General features: G+C 34.2%; 1 protein-coding gene across 3 annotated transcripts; it reads right to left on the bottom strand.

The window, feature by feature from the left end:
• Positions 1–1717: 1717 nt before the first annotated feature.
• LOC112779856 (exocyst complex component SEC5A) lies at positions 1718–17463 on the bottom strand. Of its 3 annotated transcripts, none has more exons than XR_011878039.1 (21): positions 16950–17458; positions 16485–16642; positions 16269–16360; positions 14431–14625; positions 13064–13191; positions 12815–12973; positions 12450–12560; positions 11732–11806; positions 11200–11337; positions 10914–11093; positions 10371–10514; positions 9379–9505; positions 9096–9306; positions 8325–8440; positions 7944–8166; positions 7487–7583; positions 6564–6670; positions 6419–6475; positions 5247–5396; positions 2462–2674; positions 1718–2030 (listed from the first exon to the last, which is right to left on the bottom strand). XR_011878039.1 is itself a non-coding variant. In XM_025824208.2 (21 exons), exons 1-21 carry the CDS (start codon positions 17307–17309, stop codon positions 1950–1952), a joined length of 3093 nt encoding a protein of 1030 aa, XP_025679993.1. In that variant the 5' UTR covers positions 17310–17463; the 3' UTR covers positions 1718–1949. The 3 variants fall into 3 exon arrangements, 2 of the variants coding, with proteins under 2 accessions (XP_025679993.1, XP_072084878.1); XM_025824208.2 differs by having other exon boundaries at positions 6593–6670; positions 16950–17463; XM_072228777.1 differs by having other exon boundaries at positions 6593–6670; positions 10914–11089; positions 11196–11337.
• Between the last annotated feature and the right edge of the window lie 309 nt (positions 17464–17772).

Genomic DNA, 17772 nt, shown 5'->3' with positions numbered 1-17772 from the left:
AAAATCAAATAATAACACAACAAACACTTGACATGTTAGATCATTTCTAATACTGTTACATAAATATTTTAATGAAATCGTCATTTTTATAATTTTTTTTATTATTGTATTACTTTTTAATCTTTTTAAGTAGTGTTTTGTCTTACCTTTTAATTTTTAATTTTTATGTAAATTACTCTATACCTTTAATAGTAATATCATTTTTTTATAGATATAAATTGGTTAACAAAACTTAATTTATTCTCTCTTCTTATTTTTACTTATATTCATGTTTATGGTATAAATCAACATTCAATTTATATTTTTTTTATTTCCTCTCGCATAATCTTATGCCTTTCACTATTTTTTCTTTATTATTACTAATGTTTTGCACAATTACTTAAAAATTTTGGTTTTTAATCACGATTCTTTATTTTAATTTACTAAACAATTTGCTCACTATATATTTGGGTGATAAACTCCTAAAACACTATAATATATGAAATTCTTACGATGTTATTAAGTTTTATTTTGCTATTTTTGATTTAATTGTGTTTATCGATTTTATATTGTCTAATTTGTCACATATATATCACTTTTATTTTCAACAATTTATATCTTTTAATATTATTTAAATTATAATAATAATGTTAAAAAAGCATGATGTCATGATTCATAGATGTTATTTTTAATTATTAAAACATTATATTTATATTTGCATTACATCTAATAGCTTCATTCTTGTACTATAATATTAAGTTTGTTAAACATATGTATTAGGTAATAAACTCTTTTGCCAATGAGTAATAGCTCAAATGACATAGTCTCCCCATACTCAATTAAGAAGTTGCGGGTTCAAGTCTCATATCTTTGGTAAAAAAAAAAAAGGTAATAAACTCTTTTAAATACTAGAATTAGGGGTGTTTAAGATCCGACACAACCCAAAATCCGGTCCAGACCCAAAGCATACTTTGCCGTGTTCGGATTTGTTATTTTACGCGATGTTATTTTCGAGTCGGCTTTGGTTTACGTTTTGGGTCACCCAATCCGGTTCGAAGTCGCTTTTTATAATAAAAATTATATATTTTAAAGTACTTTAATTAATATTTTTATATTATACGGTATTATTTTGTTTAAAATAATTTATTTGATATAATATTTGTTAAATTTAATTTTTAAAATAAAATTTTATTATTTTAGTATATAAAATTATAAATTTATATATACTAATTTTATATCAAGTCAACCTGATTTATTTTGGATCACTTTCAGATAAGATCAAAATAGACCCAATGATCTTTTAGAACTAAAATCAAATCTAATCAATCCTAGTTCACGAACACCGCTAACTAGAATGTATAATATCTTTATAATTTTATTTAAATTTAATATATATATATATATATATTTATTTATTAAATAATTTCTTACGTATAAAATTAAATTAATTTTAGTTCCACAGAACCTGCGAATTTAAATCTAGTTATGCAATTATTTGGTGTTTAATGCAAAGCGTAATATCGTGGTAAACAAGCCACTCAAGAATTTCACTTTGAATCGACTCACTTGATCTACTGTGTACACATCCCAAGGCTCCATTAATGTCTAATTACATTGATTTTCAAAAAACCACTTACATTTTGAAATAGGAGTACAAATAACGTGAACTTAAATATAAACTCATTCAGCTGGTAAATTGGTATCGTCGTCAACCTTGAAGACCAAAGAAAAAGAAGAATGGAAAAAAATGCAATTTCTCATTAACCATATGAACAAAGTTACACACTGAATACAATAGGCAAACAAACAAAAGAATATGGGTTCTAATATATGTTCATCAATGTCTATCTATGCCGCGAGAAACTCGGGGATCCAGTATTATGGCTACCCATGTATGCTCTGCTAGGAGAATCCATCGAGCTCTTGAAGGCAGCTTTTGCTGGTTCCGGCACCGAGTCCAAAGGGATGGATTATTGAAAGCATGCTGTGTTAATGCGTGTCCGCTCAAGCTCTGGTTGAAGAAACTCAGAGCTACATTGCTGCGCAAGAGCCTGAAATACATGATACGAGCCTTCAGACAATAAATTTAGCCAGAAAAAGAAAATTCAAACCAAATGGTACAAGAGCCACGAAAATTTGCACCTCATTTTCAACCCCAAGTCCCACCCAAACATTTCTTTAGACTTCAGTAGGCTACTTACCCTCAAAGATAAGTTCATAGGAAAAGGGTTGGTCAAACATTTAAAAAGATTGGGCCATTTAAAGCATTAAGTTTGCAAGACTAAACAGTTTCAAGTGATCCAAGAACTATAGAATAGACTCTAATATCATCTTAGTTCTTAGAATTGAGTAACCTGACTCAAGCTTAAAAGCTTAATGGAAAGCAAATTGCTCAGGTGGTTATAAAGATTATCCAAGCTTTATTTCTTGGCGACGTGAGACTTTTAAAACAAATAGCAAACAACATAAACAAGTTCCTTACAATGAGTTCATCTGGTGATACATTTGTTCCTTGTGGTTTATCGTCTGCAACTGCATCTTCACTTCCCCGAGTGGGCCGACGAGTATGCCCTGGATTATCAACATCAGACGCACTCTCGGTGGCTTTCTCTAAAAGCAAACCTTGTAGCGACCTCAAAGAATCTCTTGCATCAGACGTAAAATATGGGTTTAATATGGACTCAAAGTAGTCAAGCTGCATAGATACAAGTCAATTAATTAGAACTATGCTAGAAGTTAATTTATCATGTCTAAGAATATGCAACCACCACCAAGTCGTCGTCTTATTAGATGGAATAGGCTATTTGAACCAAACAATTTCATCGTAAATACTGCACCCACCAAATTATTTTCTTACTAGGTGAAACAGACTATATGAACCAAACAATGATATGCAGTCATATATACAAATAGTAAAGATCCTATAATAATGTCAAAAACTCTAAATAAACACTGCAGGTGAACGCCATGTAAGCATGTACAAGATTACCACCTCTTTCTTTACATGTAACTCAGAATTACTGTCATAAAAATCATGTTTCCTTGTTACTTCAAACTTCGAAGATTCACAGCAGAAAAGAGTTTCTGATTCTTCCGACTATAGAAGAAAGCTCATGTTACCAAGACAAAGGATTTTTAAAGTAAATTACCGCCACAGAACCTCATTATAAGTCACTTTGCAGTGCAAAATGAAAATAAGTGGAGAGGAACCATATAGTATGCTCTTTAGAAGGTTATCATTCTAACGTGATAGGAAATGGAAAAACTATCATATAGTATGCTCTTCAGAAGGTTATCATTATATAGTATGCTCTTTGGAAGGTTACCATATGAATAGTTAGAAAATGGAAAGACTATTAAGCACCAGCGGTAAAAAGAAGGTTTAAGTCCTCCAAATGGACACTTCGCTTACGATTTCTCAACAATAAAAGGGTGTTCTGGGTACGAGAAGATGAAAAGAAAAGTTAAATCATAAGGAGTGCTTTATGTCATTATCTGCGGAAACCTAAACCTAATGTATTTTCTAGATTAAGGTATCCAAAATATCATATCTTTTCTTGACAGGAGCCTTCTAAACTAAATGTTTTCTCTAGATTGGAGAAACGAAATGTCTTTTCGAGATCGGCGAGGGACCGGGGCCTCCCACATCAGGAAATCAAGCTAATCTTTTTCCCGTCTCCGAAACCAACCAACCCAGCAAGAAGACCAAACAAGTGTAGGTGCAATGGAAGATTGAAGGCTATTTTTGGAAATATCATTCACCGCCAGTTCAACAGCAAGAAGTGTCAACCTCCTAATATTGATCTTGATCCTCCCAATTCAGAACCTCTGAGTGCAGAAGATCGAAAAGGAAAGAAAGTAGTAAGAGATAATGATGAATAGGAAGATGATGATAAGACGGTCTCTACAGATACTTTTGACTCCATAAATCTGCAGGAAGATGATATGGATGAATGCTTGCTTATAAAGCATCCCTCTTTATTTCCTATCTTTGTTTCGCATAGCAAAGGGAATGGCTAAAACAATTGAGAAGATTATGAGGGATTTCCTTTTGTCTGTTTTGGTGAGTTGGGAGATTTGCAATCTACATGTAAAAAATAAAAAATAAAAATAAAGCAATTGGGTCTTGGAAATCCAGTATCAAAAAACATTAGTTTGACAACAAAATGGCTATGGTGTTTTCCTTTAGAACCACATTTCCTTTGGCATAAGGTTATTATTAGTAAGCATGGCTTGAATAGAAATTGATGGGATGCAAATTTTGCTTCACATGCAACTCACTCTAGCCTTGGAAATTTATTTCTAGTGGTTACACTATTTTCAAACCATTGGTTTTATTGAAAGTCAGGGATGCTTCTCGATTTTTATTTTGAAGATCATTGGTTAGGGGATGCTCCTTTTAACTTCGTTTTTCCCCATCTTTATCACCTATCCTCCTTCCATAACATCCCTATTAGAGATTTCTATTCAATTCAGGAATGTTCCTACTCTTGGAACTCTCATTTTTTAGAAATATTAGTGATAATGAATCCATTGAGTTAGGTAACTTTCAGGTCTGCTTTGATAATGACCCTCTGTCCACTAACCCTGACAAAAGATTGTCATCTCTTGATTCTTCGGGTATACTTGTAAGTCTTTTTTTCTGTCTCTATCTCAGTCTCCAATATTGCACCTTTTTTTCTCGATAACCCACTTGGAAGTCTTTGCTTTCTCTAAAGTCAAATCTTTTGTTTGGAATGCTATGCTTAACAGAATTAACACCAATGACAAGTTATAAGTCCGAAGACCAAATAAGGCTAATTCCCAAATGTGTGTTATGTGTTCGAGAGACTCAGAAAGGATCTCACATTTGTTTTTACACTGCTTTATGGCTGTTTCTTTGTGGAATTCTATGTTCGGCAGTTTTGGAGAATCATGGTGTACCCCACATCACTAGATCAATTTCTTTTGATGAGGTTAGTGGGTTTTGGGAGAAAGAAAGAGGCATAGTTTTTGTGGCAAGGTGCAATATCAAAAGAAAGAATTTTATTTATGTATAGATAAAACAGTACACAGGAGTGGATGAAAAGGTATCCCAAAAAAAAGGAGAGACAGCTACATGGAACAAAGATAATACACTAATGCTACATCATTTTTTCTCTCCCAATTCATCAAAGTGAACTGTGGTTGCCCAATTCAAGGTCAAGGCCTGCCACAAGTTTCAGCTAGGCTCAATATACCATATTTATTATCATTTTAAGGCTTAAAACAATAACACTAAAACTTACCTCAAGCATGAGCTGACAAAATCCATTTGCATCAAGTGCTCCGAGATCCTTATCTTCGTTTTCATGAAAAATGCTGATGAATGTATCAATCAAACCTTCCACAAGGATGCCAAGTGTTCTATCCAACAGGGGTTTAGCACCAGCAAAAACCTACAAAAAAGAATTCAGCTCAGCATGGTACTTTGAAGAAAATAAAGCAAAAACAATTATTTATACACATAGCTACTCATCACTCATCAGGTACCGCTTAAAACCCCAAAAAGGAAACAGACCTTAATAACCAAGTTTCTAAACAAGGATGTGGTTGTCACTAGAATGTTGAAAACACCAGGTTATCAACTCAATCTTTCTAAATGTGTGGCCAAAAACTAACGTGAACAAGCTAAGTTTAGCAATTCAACTTATATAGAAGAAAGGACAGCAAAGTATCATAAGGTTAGTATGAGGTACACAAAAGTGTGACAAGTCAAATTACCATAAACTTTATGAAAGAAAAACAGTAAAAATTCTTTGAAAAGTGTAAACCTCTTTGATATAGAGAAGCCCCTTCTAAGGTCAAGTGCTTCATATGGACAGTAGTCGTGGAATGTTTATTCATCTTAATAGAAAACAGCGACGTATTTGTTTAAACTTTCGGAACACTAAAAACTCCTTGAAAAGTGAAAACCTCTTTGATATAGAAAAGCCCCTTATAAGGTCAAATGCTTCATATAGACAGTAGTCCTGGAGTGTTAATTCAATAATATAAATACAGCAACATATTTGCTTCTTCATTAAACAGCATCCTTGCAGATAAGCTTGTGCACTCAAGTTGGAGCATTTACTTTTCAGCAATTCCAACAGGTTTTGACCAAGTAAGAAGCTTAGTATGGGAGAGTTATTCTATTCCTTGTGTCCTTCGTTGGAAAAAAGAATGTTCAGACACTTGAAGGAAATTTTTCATCTCTAGATTCACTTTAAAATACCATAGTTTCATGGCTCTTGTGGTTTTCACCATGTGGAGTATGCTTTAAAGTAGCCTCCTTGGATACATGTAGATACTAAGCTTGACTTATTGCATTCTTAAGTAATTTTGTATTTCTTTTTCCATCAATAGAACTCATTTTTACCATTTTAAAGAAAAAAGAACTGAATTTAGGATTTATACATCCCATATAAAATGCAATAATTACCTCTGCATGAACAGCTACCAATGTGTGCAATAACTCTACTGCAGCATCACGAACGCCCTGAAAGAAACCAGCATAAAATGAAACATCATATCCAAGCACCATAAGGTAAAACAAACAACCACATAATGAGAACTATAACATTTACAATAACCACTGTTGTCACTAGTTCCTCACTTTAACTGCAGGTGCAGCTCCCCAATTAATGCCAGAGTTCAACAGATAATTCATGGCAGCAGACCTGATCAAGTTTGCCTGATGAAAATAGAAGAAAGCGTCAATGTATTTGATGGTTAAGGCTGGACTATATTGTGTACATTTTTTCTAACAAGAAAGTGTGTATCCAGTATTAGTAAACGCACCCCCCCCCCTCTCGTTCATATATTAAAATGTGCAGTCTTTTTCATTCTGGACCAAACTGAATACAAATGCAAATCACTGTACAATACATCATATCTATTATTCCATCATGCCATACAAAGGTGTAAACATCAACAAGCCTGTACATTCATTCATTAAAAAAACCTGGTTGTCCAGCATTTTATAACAACTAATCATTGATCATCTTTTGTTGGCTGATCTGATTTTAGAACTTTGCGGTAACATAAGCAGAAGCAACTATTAATTTCTCAATTTCAGTTTCTTCCATTATCCCACCTCAATGACTGAAACTTAGGCTATACAGAATACAGGCTAGCATTCTTTGGGGTAATAGTAGCTGCTGACTAATGCAATGTGAACCCTTTTTTTTTGTGTGTGTGTGTGGGGGGGGGGGGGGGGGGGGTCTGGGAGTTTGTTCAGAAAATGATCACTATTTGAATAATTTATATTTGTGAAAGATGAGGCAACATCTATTATTCTAACATAATTTTATTATCTTCAACTATGTCAACAAGAGGAGGTAATACATTGCCAAGAAATGTTCCTTCCACAAAATCAACAAGTCAAACAATATCCAATATCAACTTAAGTAATTTAATGCTCCTTAACTTTGATTAGACTGCTAAATTTCATACGTTTTCCTCCCACTTATTTCCTTGCAGAAGATGGAAACAATACTTTCTCCATTACCTTTGCAAAAGTATATTGTTCAAGGACCTTCTCTTCAAGCCCTGAGAAACAAATCATAAGATCTTGTACATCATCACCGTTTGCCTCATCCTTCCCTCTGAATCATAGGAAAATCAAGGACCAGAATGTCAGCAAATACAAAGTAGGATACAATATTTCAAGAAAGCACCACATAGCACAAAGTAAAGTATTCAACCATGGGATTCTGAAAGAGAAAACATTTGATCATTTGAAATGATTTATAGCCAAATTGGAATCCCAGTCCCATCTCTTTTGTCTATATAGCTTAGGAAATTAACTATATACAAATCAACGTATTAAATGAATTCTCACACAATCCAACTGGATCATCAAATCAAATTGAACTGAAATAGTACCATTCCTGATAAATGCATCAATATTTTACAAGAACTCAAAAACGTACATAAATTAAGAAGGAACAACTATGATAAAGTACCTGGAATGCTGCCAGATATGTTTATATTTCTCATACAATTCATACGAAAGTTCATCTTTGCAATATCCAATATTACTTAGAACAATCAATAATTGTTGATGTGGATCGGTAACACCATCAGCTGCATTTTGTTCTAGTTCATGGGAATATCCGTTTGTTAACTGGGAACCTTCTATGTCTGATCTATTTTGGCCAATCTCAATTCCAATACGCTCTAAATTACCTAAAAATCAACCAAAATAGCCAACTTTTTAACTAAAAATCCAAGTGCACCACCATTTTATACTTACACTGGGTTTCTTTCATTCTGCTGTTACTTTTACCGGGAAGAAATAAGCTATTGGACAATAGAGACAAGATCAGACAACTAATCCAACATACCAGCAAAATCAAGGAAGCAGTTTAAAAATGCCAATCTGACAGATTCTTGAATTTCTTGAAGTTGTATAAATGTATCCTCTGACTTTGTTGCCTCGTTCCTCAAGGACAGAAGCATCCTGAAGAGATGATTATTGAAAAATTAAGACAGGTTTTTAGAACTTAGATAAAGTAAATATCATGAGTCCATGACAACTGAAAAACAAAAAAGTATGTTGCCTGCAGTATGCCGTGTCATCGTTTAAAAATAACTAGAACCAACCAGGAAGAGGTTTATCTGTTCTATAGTCTGTACCTATTCTAATATTGCATTAACATCATTTATTTTAATATTCAATAATATTGAGCTAATTCTAGTTATAGATACAAAATTATCCTTGGGACTCTACCTAAAGGTCGTAAGTGCCCTTGTGTGGCAGGCAGCTAGTTAGAACCATTATGGGTCCTCCATGGCTCCACCTGAAAAGTTAGACTTGACCACTAACAAATCTAAACCTAAGATTTTTCCTCTGCAATCATGATTTTCTAAAGTATGAGCTAAGAAAACTACGCATTTCCCTATTTCCCCCAAAACACTAAACTGTGTTTGACAGTAAGACTAAGACATATGAAGAACTTAAAAGTTTTTTTTTTTTTAAAGGTATAAAAAAAAGGTATCATGGTGCAAAGCTTTATTGTACATACACAACTATACATATTTTGAACTTTAAATTTGTGTGTCTTTTATTGAAATATAACCATACCAGATCCTATAAGATAATCATTTAGACTTACGTATTTATCTGATCCAACGCTGAAGCTATAATTGAACGGAATGTTAAAGGCAAGTATGAGATTGCGTAAGGTGATTTGTTCCGTTCAAGAATAGAAACAATAACCCATGTCACATTCTTTGAGATCTCTTCAACTGATGCTCGCGTCCAAGAGCAAAGCCTCAGAACATAAATCTTTGTAATCTCTGATTGCAGTGATCGCAGAGCACCAACTGAAACAAAAAGAAAGACATACACTCAAAAACTTAACAAGGACAACAACTCTAGACCCCAAAAATTAATACCAGCAATCTGAGGAGCAGCTTCCTTCATTTCAAAAGCTACACATGCTTTAGATATATCTTCTATGGCATCACTCATGTAGGACCGGAGGACATTTGATTCCTCTAGATCACTAAAGATGGTAATAACCTGCGCTAATGAGAAACTATCAGAATATGGAAGCGTAAGTAGGAAAGAAAGGGGGGGGGGGGTGTTAAAAGAAAGGTAAAAAGAAGAAAACCTGCAGCCTACATTCTAAACCAACCATAATTAATGAATGCTTCTCCAAATTACTGCATTAGGTGTTGGCATGCATGTAGCCTGATGATCTTATGTATGTCTATTTAAAATAGTTTCCATATAATAACAACTAGGACAATAATGCTTCTACAAATTACTGAATTAGGTTTTGGCATGCATGTAGCCTGATGATCTTATGTATATCTATTTAAAATAGGTTTCCATATATAGCAACTAGGACAACAGAAAAGGAAGAGGGCCCACATGTAAGCGTGTTAAAAAAGAAAAACGAAACATAGAAGAGACTACTTCAGAAGCAAGATACCATTAGCATCTAATGATGAATGCATTTATTTTATAAACCACTTAGCTTTCTTGGATACATCCCACACACTTTAAGATAAATTTAAAAAGGAACAAAAGAAAACATACACGGACACTTTCACACTCAACTCACAGAAAAATACATATTCTAAAAACACAAGTTCTTGTTCTGAAAATAGGTCCATCTAAATGGCTCTTCCTTCCAGCACAGGATCATGGAAAAAATAATCAAAGACCAGAAGCATCAAGGACACTACCACCAAGTATATCCAGATCGAACACAGGGCTCAAACGTCATGATAATCCTTTTACCTTTTTGGTAAGAAAATAGCACCATCCATTCAAAGCAAACATTTCTCTAATTGAGTACAAACAAAATGGATGAAAAATTGAGTTTTGAGATAATGAACACGTTTTTAAATGAAGAAAAAAATGAATAGAGCGCAATTACCTTGTCTCCATAAACTGAAATTGTGCTGCATATCATTGCAGAAACTTCATCCATAGAATGACTTGAGTATTTTGTGTCTCCAGCTTTTTCTTCAACTCTATTAGCAGAACTGTTGGTATTTGAATCTGTTGGAACTTGTGAAGACTGGAAAGAAAAAAAGATGCAAAAATATAGCAGATGTGATTCCTTATGACATCTTGAAGAAAATAAACAGCATTAAAATAGAGTATATACAATGGTAACAACAACAACAACAAAGCCTTGTCCCACTAGGTGGGGTCGGTTACATGAATCAAACGACGCCATTGAGCTCTGTCATGTATCATGATATACAATGGTAAAAGCAAAAAAACAATAAAGCAGTAAACCCAGTTAAAAAGGCAATGGCAATCAAGGACGGCAGCTAGATTACAACGAGAAGTGGAAGAGTTTTTTAAGCATGATGATTCAGACATGCCTAAATTAAGACTCAAAATAAAAATGTCACAAATAACTCATGTATACATAGATTAAGTCAAAAATAAATTAATAAACTCATAGTACCTTAGCAAATTTTCCACTGAAAACAGAGAGTGCAACCTTCCAGAAGGCTGGTATGTGGCGGATGATTACAGCAGTTAATCTACGGATATACTTTCCTCTTAGAGCATCAACCTCTTCACCAGTTAGATCTACCAGATGAGATTGGGTATTACCAACAATAGGAGAGCTGTTGATATCTGACTGACAATAGTTGTAAAAAGAATATTAAAAAGGAAAAACTTAATGCCATTTTCTTAAGTCAACTAAAGAACAACCCAACAATCAACTTAATGCAGTTTGCACCTACAGATTCACCCAATTCATCTTGAATCTTCCTCCACCTAGCATCAGAAAGAGCCCTTTCATGCAATTCCTTCTTCAGATGTTCCATTCTGACCTCATGATCTGATGTACACTTCTCAAGCAAACCTCGGATTCTCTGATTCTGTAAAGGAAACAAACCCAATGGACTCCACATTCAGCCATCTCAAAGTAAAAACTAAAGGCTTGTTTTTGTGAAAACATTTTCTATTTTCAGGATTTTGTGAGTGAAAAGAAAATAGAAAACACGATTTTATTCTTTTCATTTTCTTCACAATCTTAAAAACAAAAAATATTGGAAATGAAAAAAGAAAATGTTTTCACAATCCAAACAAGCCTTAAGGTTCTTAAGGAATAAGTGAAGCTTAAAAGAGAGAATATTAAAAGTAAAAGGGACATTGGACAGGGGAGCTATAAAGCTACACAATATATATGCAAAGTTACAACAACTCTAGCAGCAAAATATGAAAATACATGACAAATATTTCAAACAATGGGTACGAAGAAAATTTCCAAACCTGTATATTCAAATAATGCCAGACTGGATCGGACTCTGGTTCCAAATCCAACAGCAACCTCACAGTATTCTCAAGCTACATGGAGAATAAACATGTGTAAAAATCACCCTGCAAGCAGAATACAGATAGAAGACCAAAAACAAAAAAACAAGAAGGCAATACTACTTAATAGATTCATACAATTCAGCAACTTCCAGAATGTATAATGTTTATCAGGGTAGACTCAGTCTTTTAGTCTTTTCTCACATAACAATTTGAATAGTCATGTTTTATTCTAAATTTACCGAGGCAATGCAATTTTTGTAAATAAATGGTTACACAAAGGGTCAACCCAAAATCTCCTGCAGAGTACCCCAAATTCCTCATCAAACACCACTAATCCACTACCAGGGACATGACTCAATTAACAGTTTGAAATACCACACCAAATGCGAATGAAACGGTTAAGCTTCAAGTAGATACCAATCTTTAAGAAAACATCAAACCTGCTATCCTTGATGCTCCATTGTATTTAACCCATTAACCAAAATTCATTCTAAATATAGCTTGATGCAGCATTATGCATTAATTACCACGGAGAAAGTTGTAGGAGCAACCATAAAATCAGTCATCACAAACAAGGATACTGCCTGAAATGCTACCTCCCTTCTAGGTTGATGATTCTGTCAATTAATTCGAGTCTGAAATGGCTGTTAAAGTGAAGAAATTAAAAACTTACACTTGTTAGATCTATTTCCGGATCTTCCATAGATTTGAAAAGCATTGCCTTGAACTCATTCATCACTTTTTCAACTTCTTCGAGAACACGTTTTAGGATCCCCACCTGAATCTGAATCAAGATCATATGAAAAGCTAACTTCAATAAGAAAAGAGCATGACAAGTTGTTCAGGAAAAGAAGAGAAAATCCATAAATATTATATCACATGGTAAATGCTGGAACGAATGGCAACTCTTCAATGGAAAAAACCTCAGTGACATAAATATTGAAATTTCAATAAACCTCTAAAATAATATAGCTTACCACCACCAATCAAACAAGAGTAACCAATAAAAAGATTTAAATCAATATAATAGTCTCGTACATGAGAAGGAAGAGCAATTGACTTGGCCTTCTTGTACTCCCTGACTGCCAAATCAAATTCCCCCTTGCTAATGCTACCACGGATAGTACTTGGTAAGTTGAAAAGGGTTCGGAATCTCTGCAGCATTCCTTGGACAGTCCTAATTTTTTCGGCTTGAGCCTACACAATCCAAATAATTCATGGAAAAAACTAATTCTGAAATATTCAAAAAGACACCACAAGAAAATGTAAAATTTAGACTTCACTCACTTGTCTCTCAAACAAAGGCTTCAAAGCACGATTAGCTTGCAAATTAACTCCTTGAATAATACTATGCAAATGGGAGGTCCCAGATCCTTCAGGGTCATCCTCAATTCTTCTTAACTTTGATTCAATATCTGTATAGTGGTTGGGGAGAGGGAAAAAAAAAAAAAAGGCCAGCATGTTTCAGTTCACCAAATAAAACTGAGGGGGAAAAAAAAGAGTGCTTCTTATAAAATTGAATGACATGTTCCAAAAGTGTAGGGCTCTAACCACTTTGTATCTAACTGTGTATAGTGTGTAGTCTAGATTTCGATTAAGTGGTTCATATCTTTATCCATCAGCGTGAATCAAGATCTCTTGAGACAGTTCTGAGTTTGCTTCTCATAAAGAATCAAAGCGTATATAATAAACCTCGATTTTTGCAGTCCTCTGGTGTATTTGTTGGAAGAAAATCTAAAGTTTTTAATTATTCCCTTCCGATTATTGATATTATTTCAAGAGATTACTTTTCTGGCATCTGTTTGGTACTTTGTAAATGGCCAGTTTGAGTTCCTTTAGCGAATATATAGAAGGATTGGCATGCACTGCACGCTTTATCAATTATAGCACTTAGCATAGCATTCCAATCTCTCAACACACCAAAGAGGGAAATACTCTAAACCCTAAACAGATCATGCACTTTACACCAAATAGAGGCCAAAAATCAATCCTATCACATAAATTTGTTTGTCTCAAAAGTCTGTCATTGAAAGTATGTGAATTGGGCATGTTTAGCCTGCAAAGGCTTCAATGCATGATTGTGTTACAAACCAACTTCTTGAATAATATTAAACATATGGGAAGTCCCAAATTCTTAAAGGTCATCCTCAATTCGTCTTAACTTTGACTTGATATCTAAATAATGAATAAAAACTAAAAAAGGTGTGTTTGAATTTACCCGAGGAGAAAAAGGTGTGTATGGTGTATATTGCATATATATTAAAAGATTTTGCCTCTTTTGAACTCCTAAAACCAGCAAAGTAATCAAGAGAAATTGATCTAAGGTTGTAGAGCACACTCAACATTCAATAAACAAAATATTCCATTAAAAGCTAGCCACAGGATAGTGCAAAAATAGCTGTGATTTTTTAAAAATAAATAAATAAAAGAGGAACATCAAGACAGATAAGGAGGATAAAAAAGTGATATTAAACCTAACATTTTACAGATATAACGGACAACAAATGGAAATAGAGTAAGAACATGAGCAATGAGCATGATAGGAGTACCAGTCATCAAGAATAAATGATTGATTCTCAATGGTTAAAATTGCAGTTTGAAAACCATACAATAATAATAATAATAATAACAATAATAATAAATCAACCACATACCATCAATTGTGGTTTTGCAAGAGACAAAGCAGTCAAAGTTATCCTTAACCAGCTGCTTTTTCTGCTCGGTACGACTTTGGAAATCAGCTTTTAAAGCACGTGCACCAGCTACCAGATCTTCAGTTTTTGTTTTAGCATGTACTCGTGATAAGAACAGCTTTGGATCGAAGTTCTCGGAAAAATAAAGCAATTTCTCTGCATAAAGGCATCAAGTACACTATCAACCTAAGTAACACTCAATAATAATCATATGAACAAAGACCACAAGGAGAGGAAGTAACAAGGTTTCCAATCTAAACAACACATGCTAGTTATTTGCACATACTTGTGTAAAGCAGAACACATTTGCTAAGAGTTTATGCAATACTAGATATCCCAGTATACCTATATCTGCACACTGTAATTTGTGATTATAAATTCTCTGTATAAATTAAGAGTTTCAATATGATTTCAATGGACATTAGCCATAAATTTTGAGTGTTCGATACAGAAGCAAGAAGTTATAACATCCATGCTTATTGCATTTTTCCACACAACCAACCTGCTGTACCCGTAAAGGAATATATATAATAGCAACTACCTTCAATAATTGATCAAAATGGAAATGGAGAATCCACAAGCCAAGTACTGGAAAGACAAAGCCCCCTCAACCCACAAACATACTTATTCCTTCCCTCCAAAAATTGATGGAATTTCCTTTCCCTCCATTTTATATTATACTATCAAATTATGACCCTTAATTAAACCAGAGAAAGATAAACAATACAGACAGACTTACACTCACAGACACTCAAAGACAAACACACATACATGGGGAGACATAGACATAATATTCTTCTCCCCAAACCAAAAGGCCGATACTGGCCAAACTATTTCAAACCCATCACATTTACTTTTTTATATTAAATGATAAAAGCATCCCTTGCCATATAAAATGTGTGCAAGTGTGTGTCTACATAAATTTCTGCTTTTTTGTCTCAAGGAAATGAATAAGATAAGCAGATTTGTGGCTTAACCATGGCCACCTCCTTGAGAAATTTAAATGCATCGTGAGAGTGGGGGAAATCAAATACAATTACTTTTAGTGGTATAATTACCAAAAGAACAAATAATATGATTTTTTTTTTCCATAATATCCTCCAAACCGACAGGCCAAAGACTAATCTGTCACGGATCGGAACTCCATTTAAAGGTTTGTCACTAGCCAATGGGTTGATGCATGCACAAGGCGGGATTCAAACCCCTGACTATGATTTAACGGTGTGTAAATAGGTGACTGTCAATGTATGGGGAAAAGTGACATTTCATCTCAAAACTCAAAAGTACTTTATATTTCTCACAAAATGAAAGGCAAATTAAGGTTTAATTCTCCCAAAATTAATTATGGCTACCTCAAAAGTAATACTAGGGAAACAAATACAATCCAAACAAGTTAATATATAACCAAAAATATCTCTTTTCCAGAATTTCATTTGGTTCTTAGCCAAACAAGCACTAAGTGTCTGAAGTAAATCACTAAATTGAACCAAAAATTACTTCCACAATCCAAGTAATACTATCTGCAGCTGCAGATACTGGGATTTGGATCCTCTAAAGAGAATGTAATTACAAAGTGAGAGTGAGGAACCAATCACCTCTACACTAATAACAGTCATTGCATGTGGATTCAACAAAACTATTCCAAGGGATGTTACTAGCTTACTATTTAAATTTGCAACTATCCTCACTTTAGAGAATACTATCCCAATAATAAATGCAGAACAACACCTCATATGTCAGGGTTGATTTTAAAAAGTGCTTCCTAGGGATAACATAATCTAATAACAGAAAACAATTACCTCGAAGGTTGGGATCCTGCTCTTCATTGTCAACATTGTGAGAACTCTCTGAATACTCGGTGATCAACCTTAGTGTTCTGTTGTCTATGATCCTACAAACAATCACCAAGATTAGGTCCGCAGAAAACTAAATGAACTAAAGCAATGACAGATTGTAAAAAAACACAATAAAAAAAGTCGCAACAAAAGGAAGATAAGCATCAAAATGAACTTTACCCCAAACCCAGTGGATCGACACATTCCATGCCGCGAGGAAAAGACTGCGTGTAATTGAGCCCCTTTCTAGGACCTCCTGCCGCAGTGGCTTTATTCTCGTATTTCTGAGCCACTGGTGCTATCCTTGATTCCCTCATCGCTCGAACCCTGCGAGCAAGCTGCCCAACAAGCCCAACAATACCAAATTAAACACAAGTTCCACAACAACTACTTCTTCCACCATACAAACATAAACACCACTTCCACCAAAACTACTTGCATCAATATCACTTTCTAATTCCCTAGCACAACGAACACACAACACAATAATAATAATTAAAAAAGAAAAAAGTTCAATTAAATTCAGCATTCATTAATGCTTCTTCAACCAAGCAAACACAAAATCAACTTGTCATTCAGAAAATCTAAACAAATTGAGCTAGCTCTAGATGAACGCAAATCTAAAATCATCGAATTATAGCATACGTCAGCTTCATTGACGTGCTTCCAGCAACTAGGCTCTTCGCCGTCCCAAGCGCGTTCGTTGTCTCGAGCTCCCGGCCTTCCGCGACCCTTGGCAGCGGCAGCCGGAGCTCTGGCGTTGTCCTCTTCGCCGCTGGATATGCTGAGCATCTCGACTTCGGAGTCGTCATCGTCCTCGGCCACACGACCTTTGCTCTGCGCCTGCTTGGCGGCGGCCGGAGCTCCGCCGCGCTTAGGAGCCTGGACGTAATTGGCGACGGGCTTACGGGAATTGGAGGAGGGTTTGCCGTAGTTAACATCGCGCTTTTCTTGCTCCTGCAGCGCTTTCAAGATGAGAGCATCCTCGTCGCTATCGCTCGACATTTCCGCCGCTTCTTCTTCTTTTGCTGAATTGAGATTATGAGTGTGATTTTCTCGATTTTAGATCTGAGACTCTCTAAAGAGAAAGAACAGGAAAAGAAGAAAGTTCAAAGCATAATCTTCAATCTTCAAAAGAGTTGTGAATTATTTGTGAAGTTGAAGTTAAAAAAATTACCATTTTTTAAATCAAAATTATTTTTTAAAGATTATTATATTAGTCTTTGGTGACTTTTTAATAAATTAAAATGATTAATACAATTAACTTAAAAAAATTTTAAAAAATTAATTTTAATTTAAAAATTTTACAGAAATCGATTTTAAAAAAATAACTTTTTAGAGATAAATTTAATAATTTATTTTAACATTTTTCTTCTAAACATTGATTGGAAAAATATTTTAGAATAATTTTCAATGTTGTTATTAATTTTTTTATTTTTCTCATTGTTAATTTAGTAAATGTTTACGA

This window comes from Arachis hypogaea, chromosome 19 (genome assembly GCF_003086295.3).
Source record: "Arachis hypogaea cultivar Tifrunner chromosome 19, arahy.Tifrunner.gnm2.J5K5, whole genome shotgun sequence".
Lineage (NCBI taxonomy): Eukaryota > Viridiplantae > Streptophyta > Magnoliopsida > Fabales > Fabaceae > Arachis > Arachis hypogaea.
Note: the sequence above shows the minus strand (reverse complement) of the source record. Positions and strands in the feature narration are given on the sequence as shown.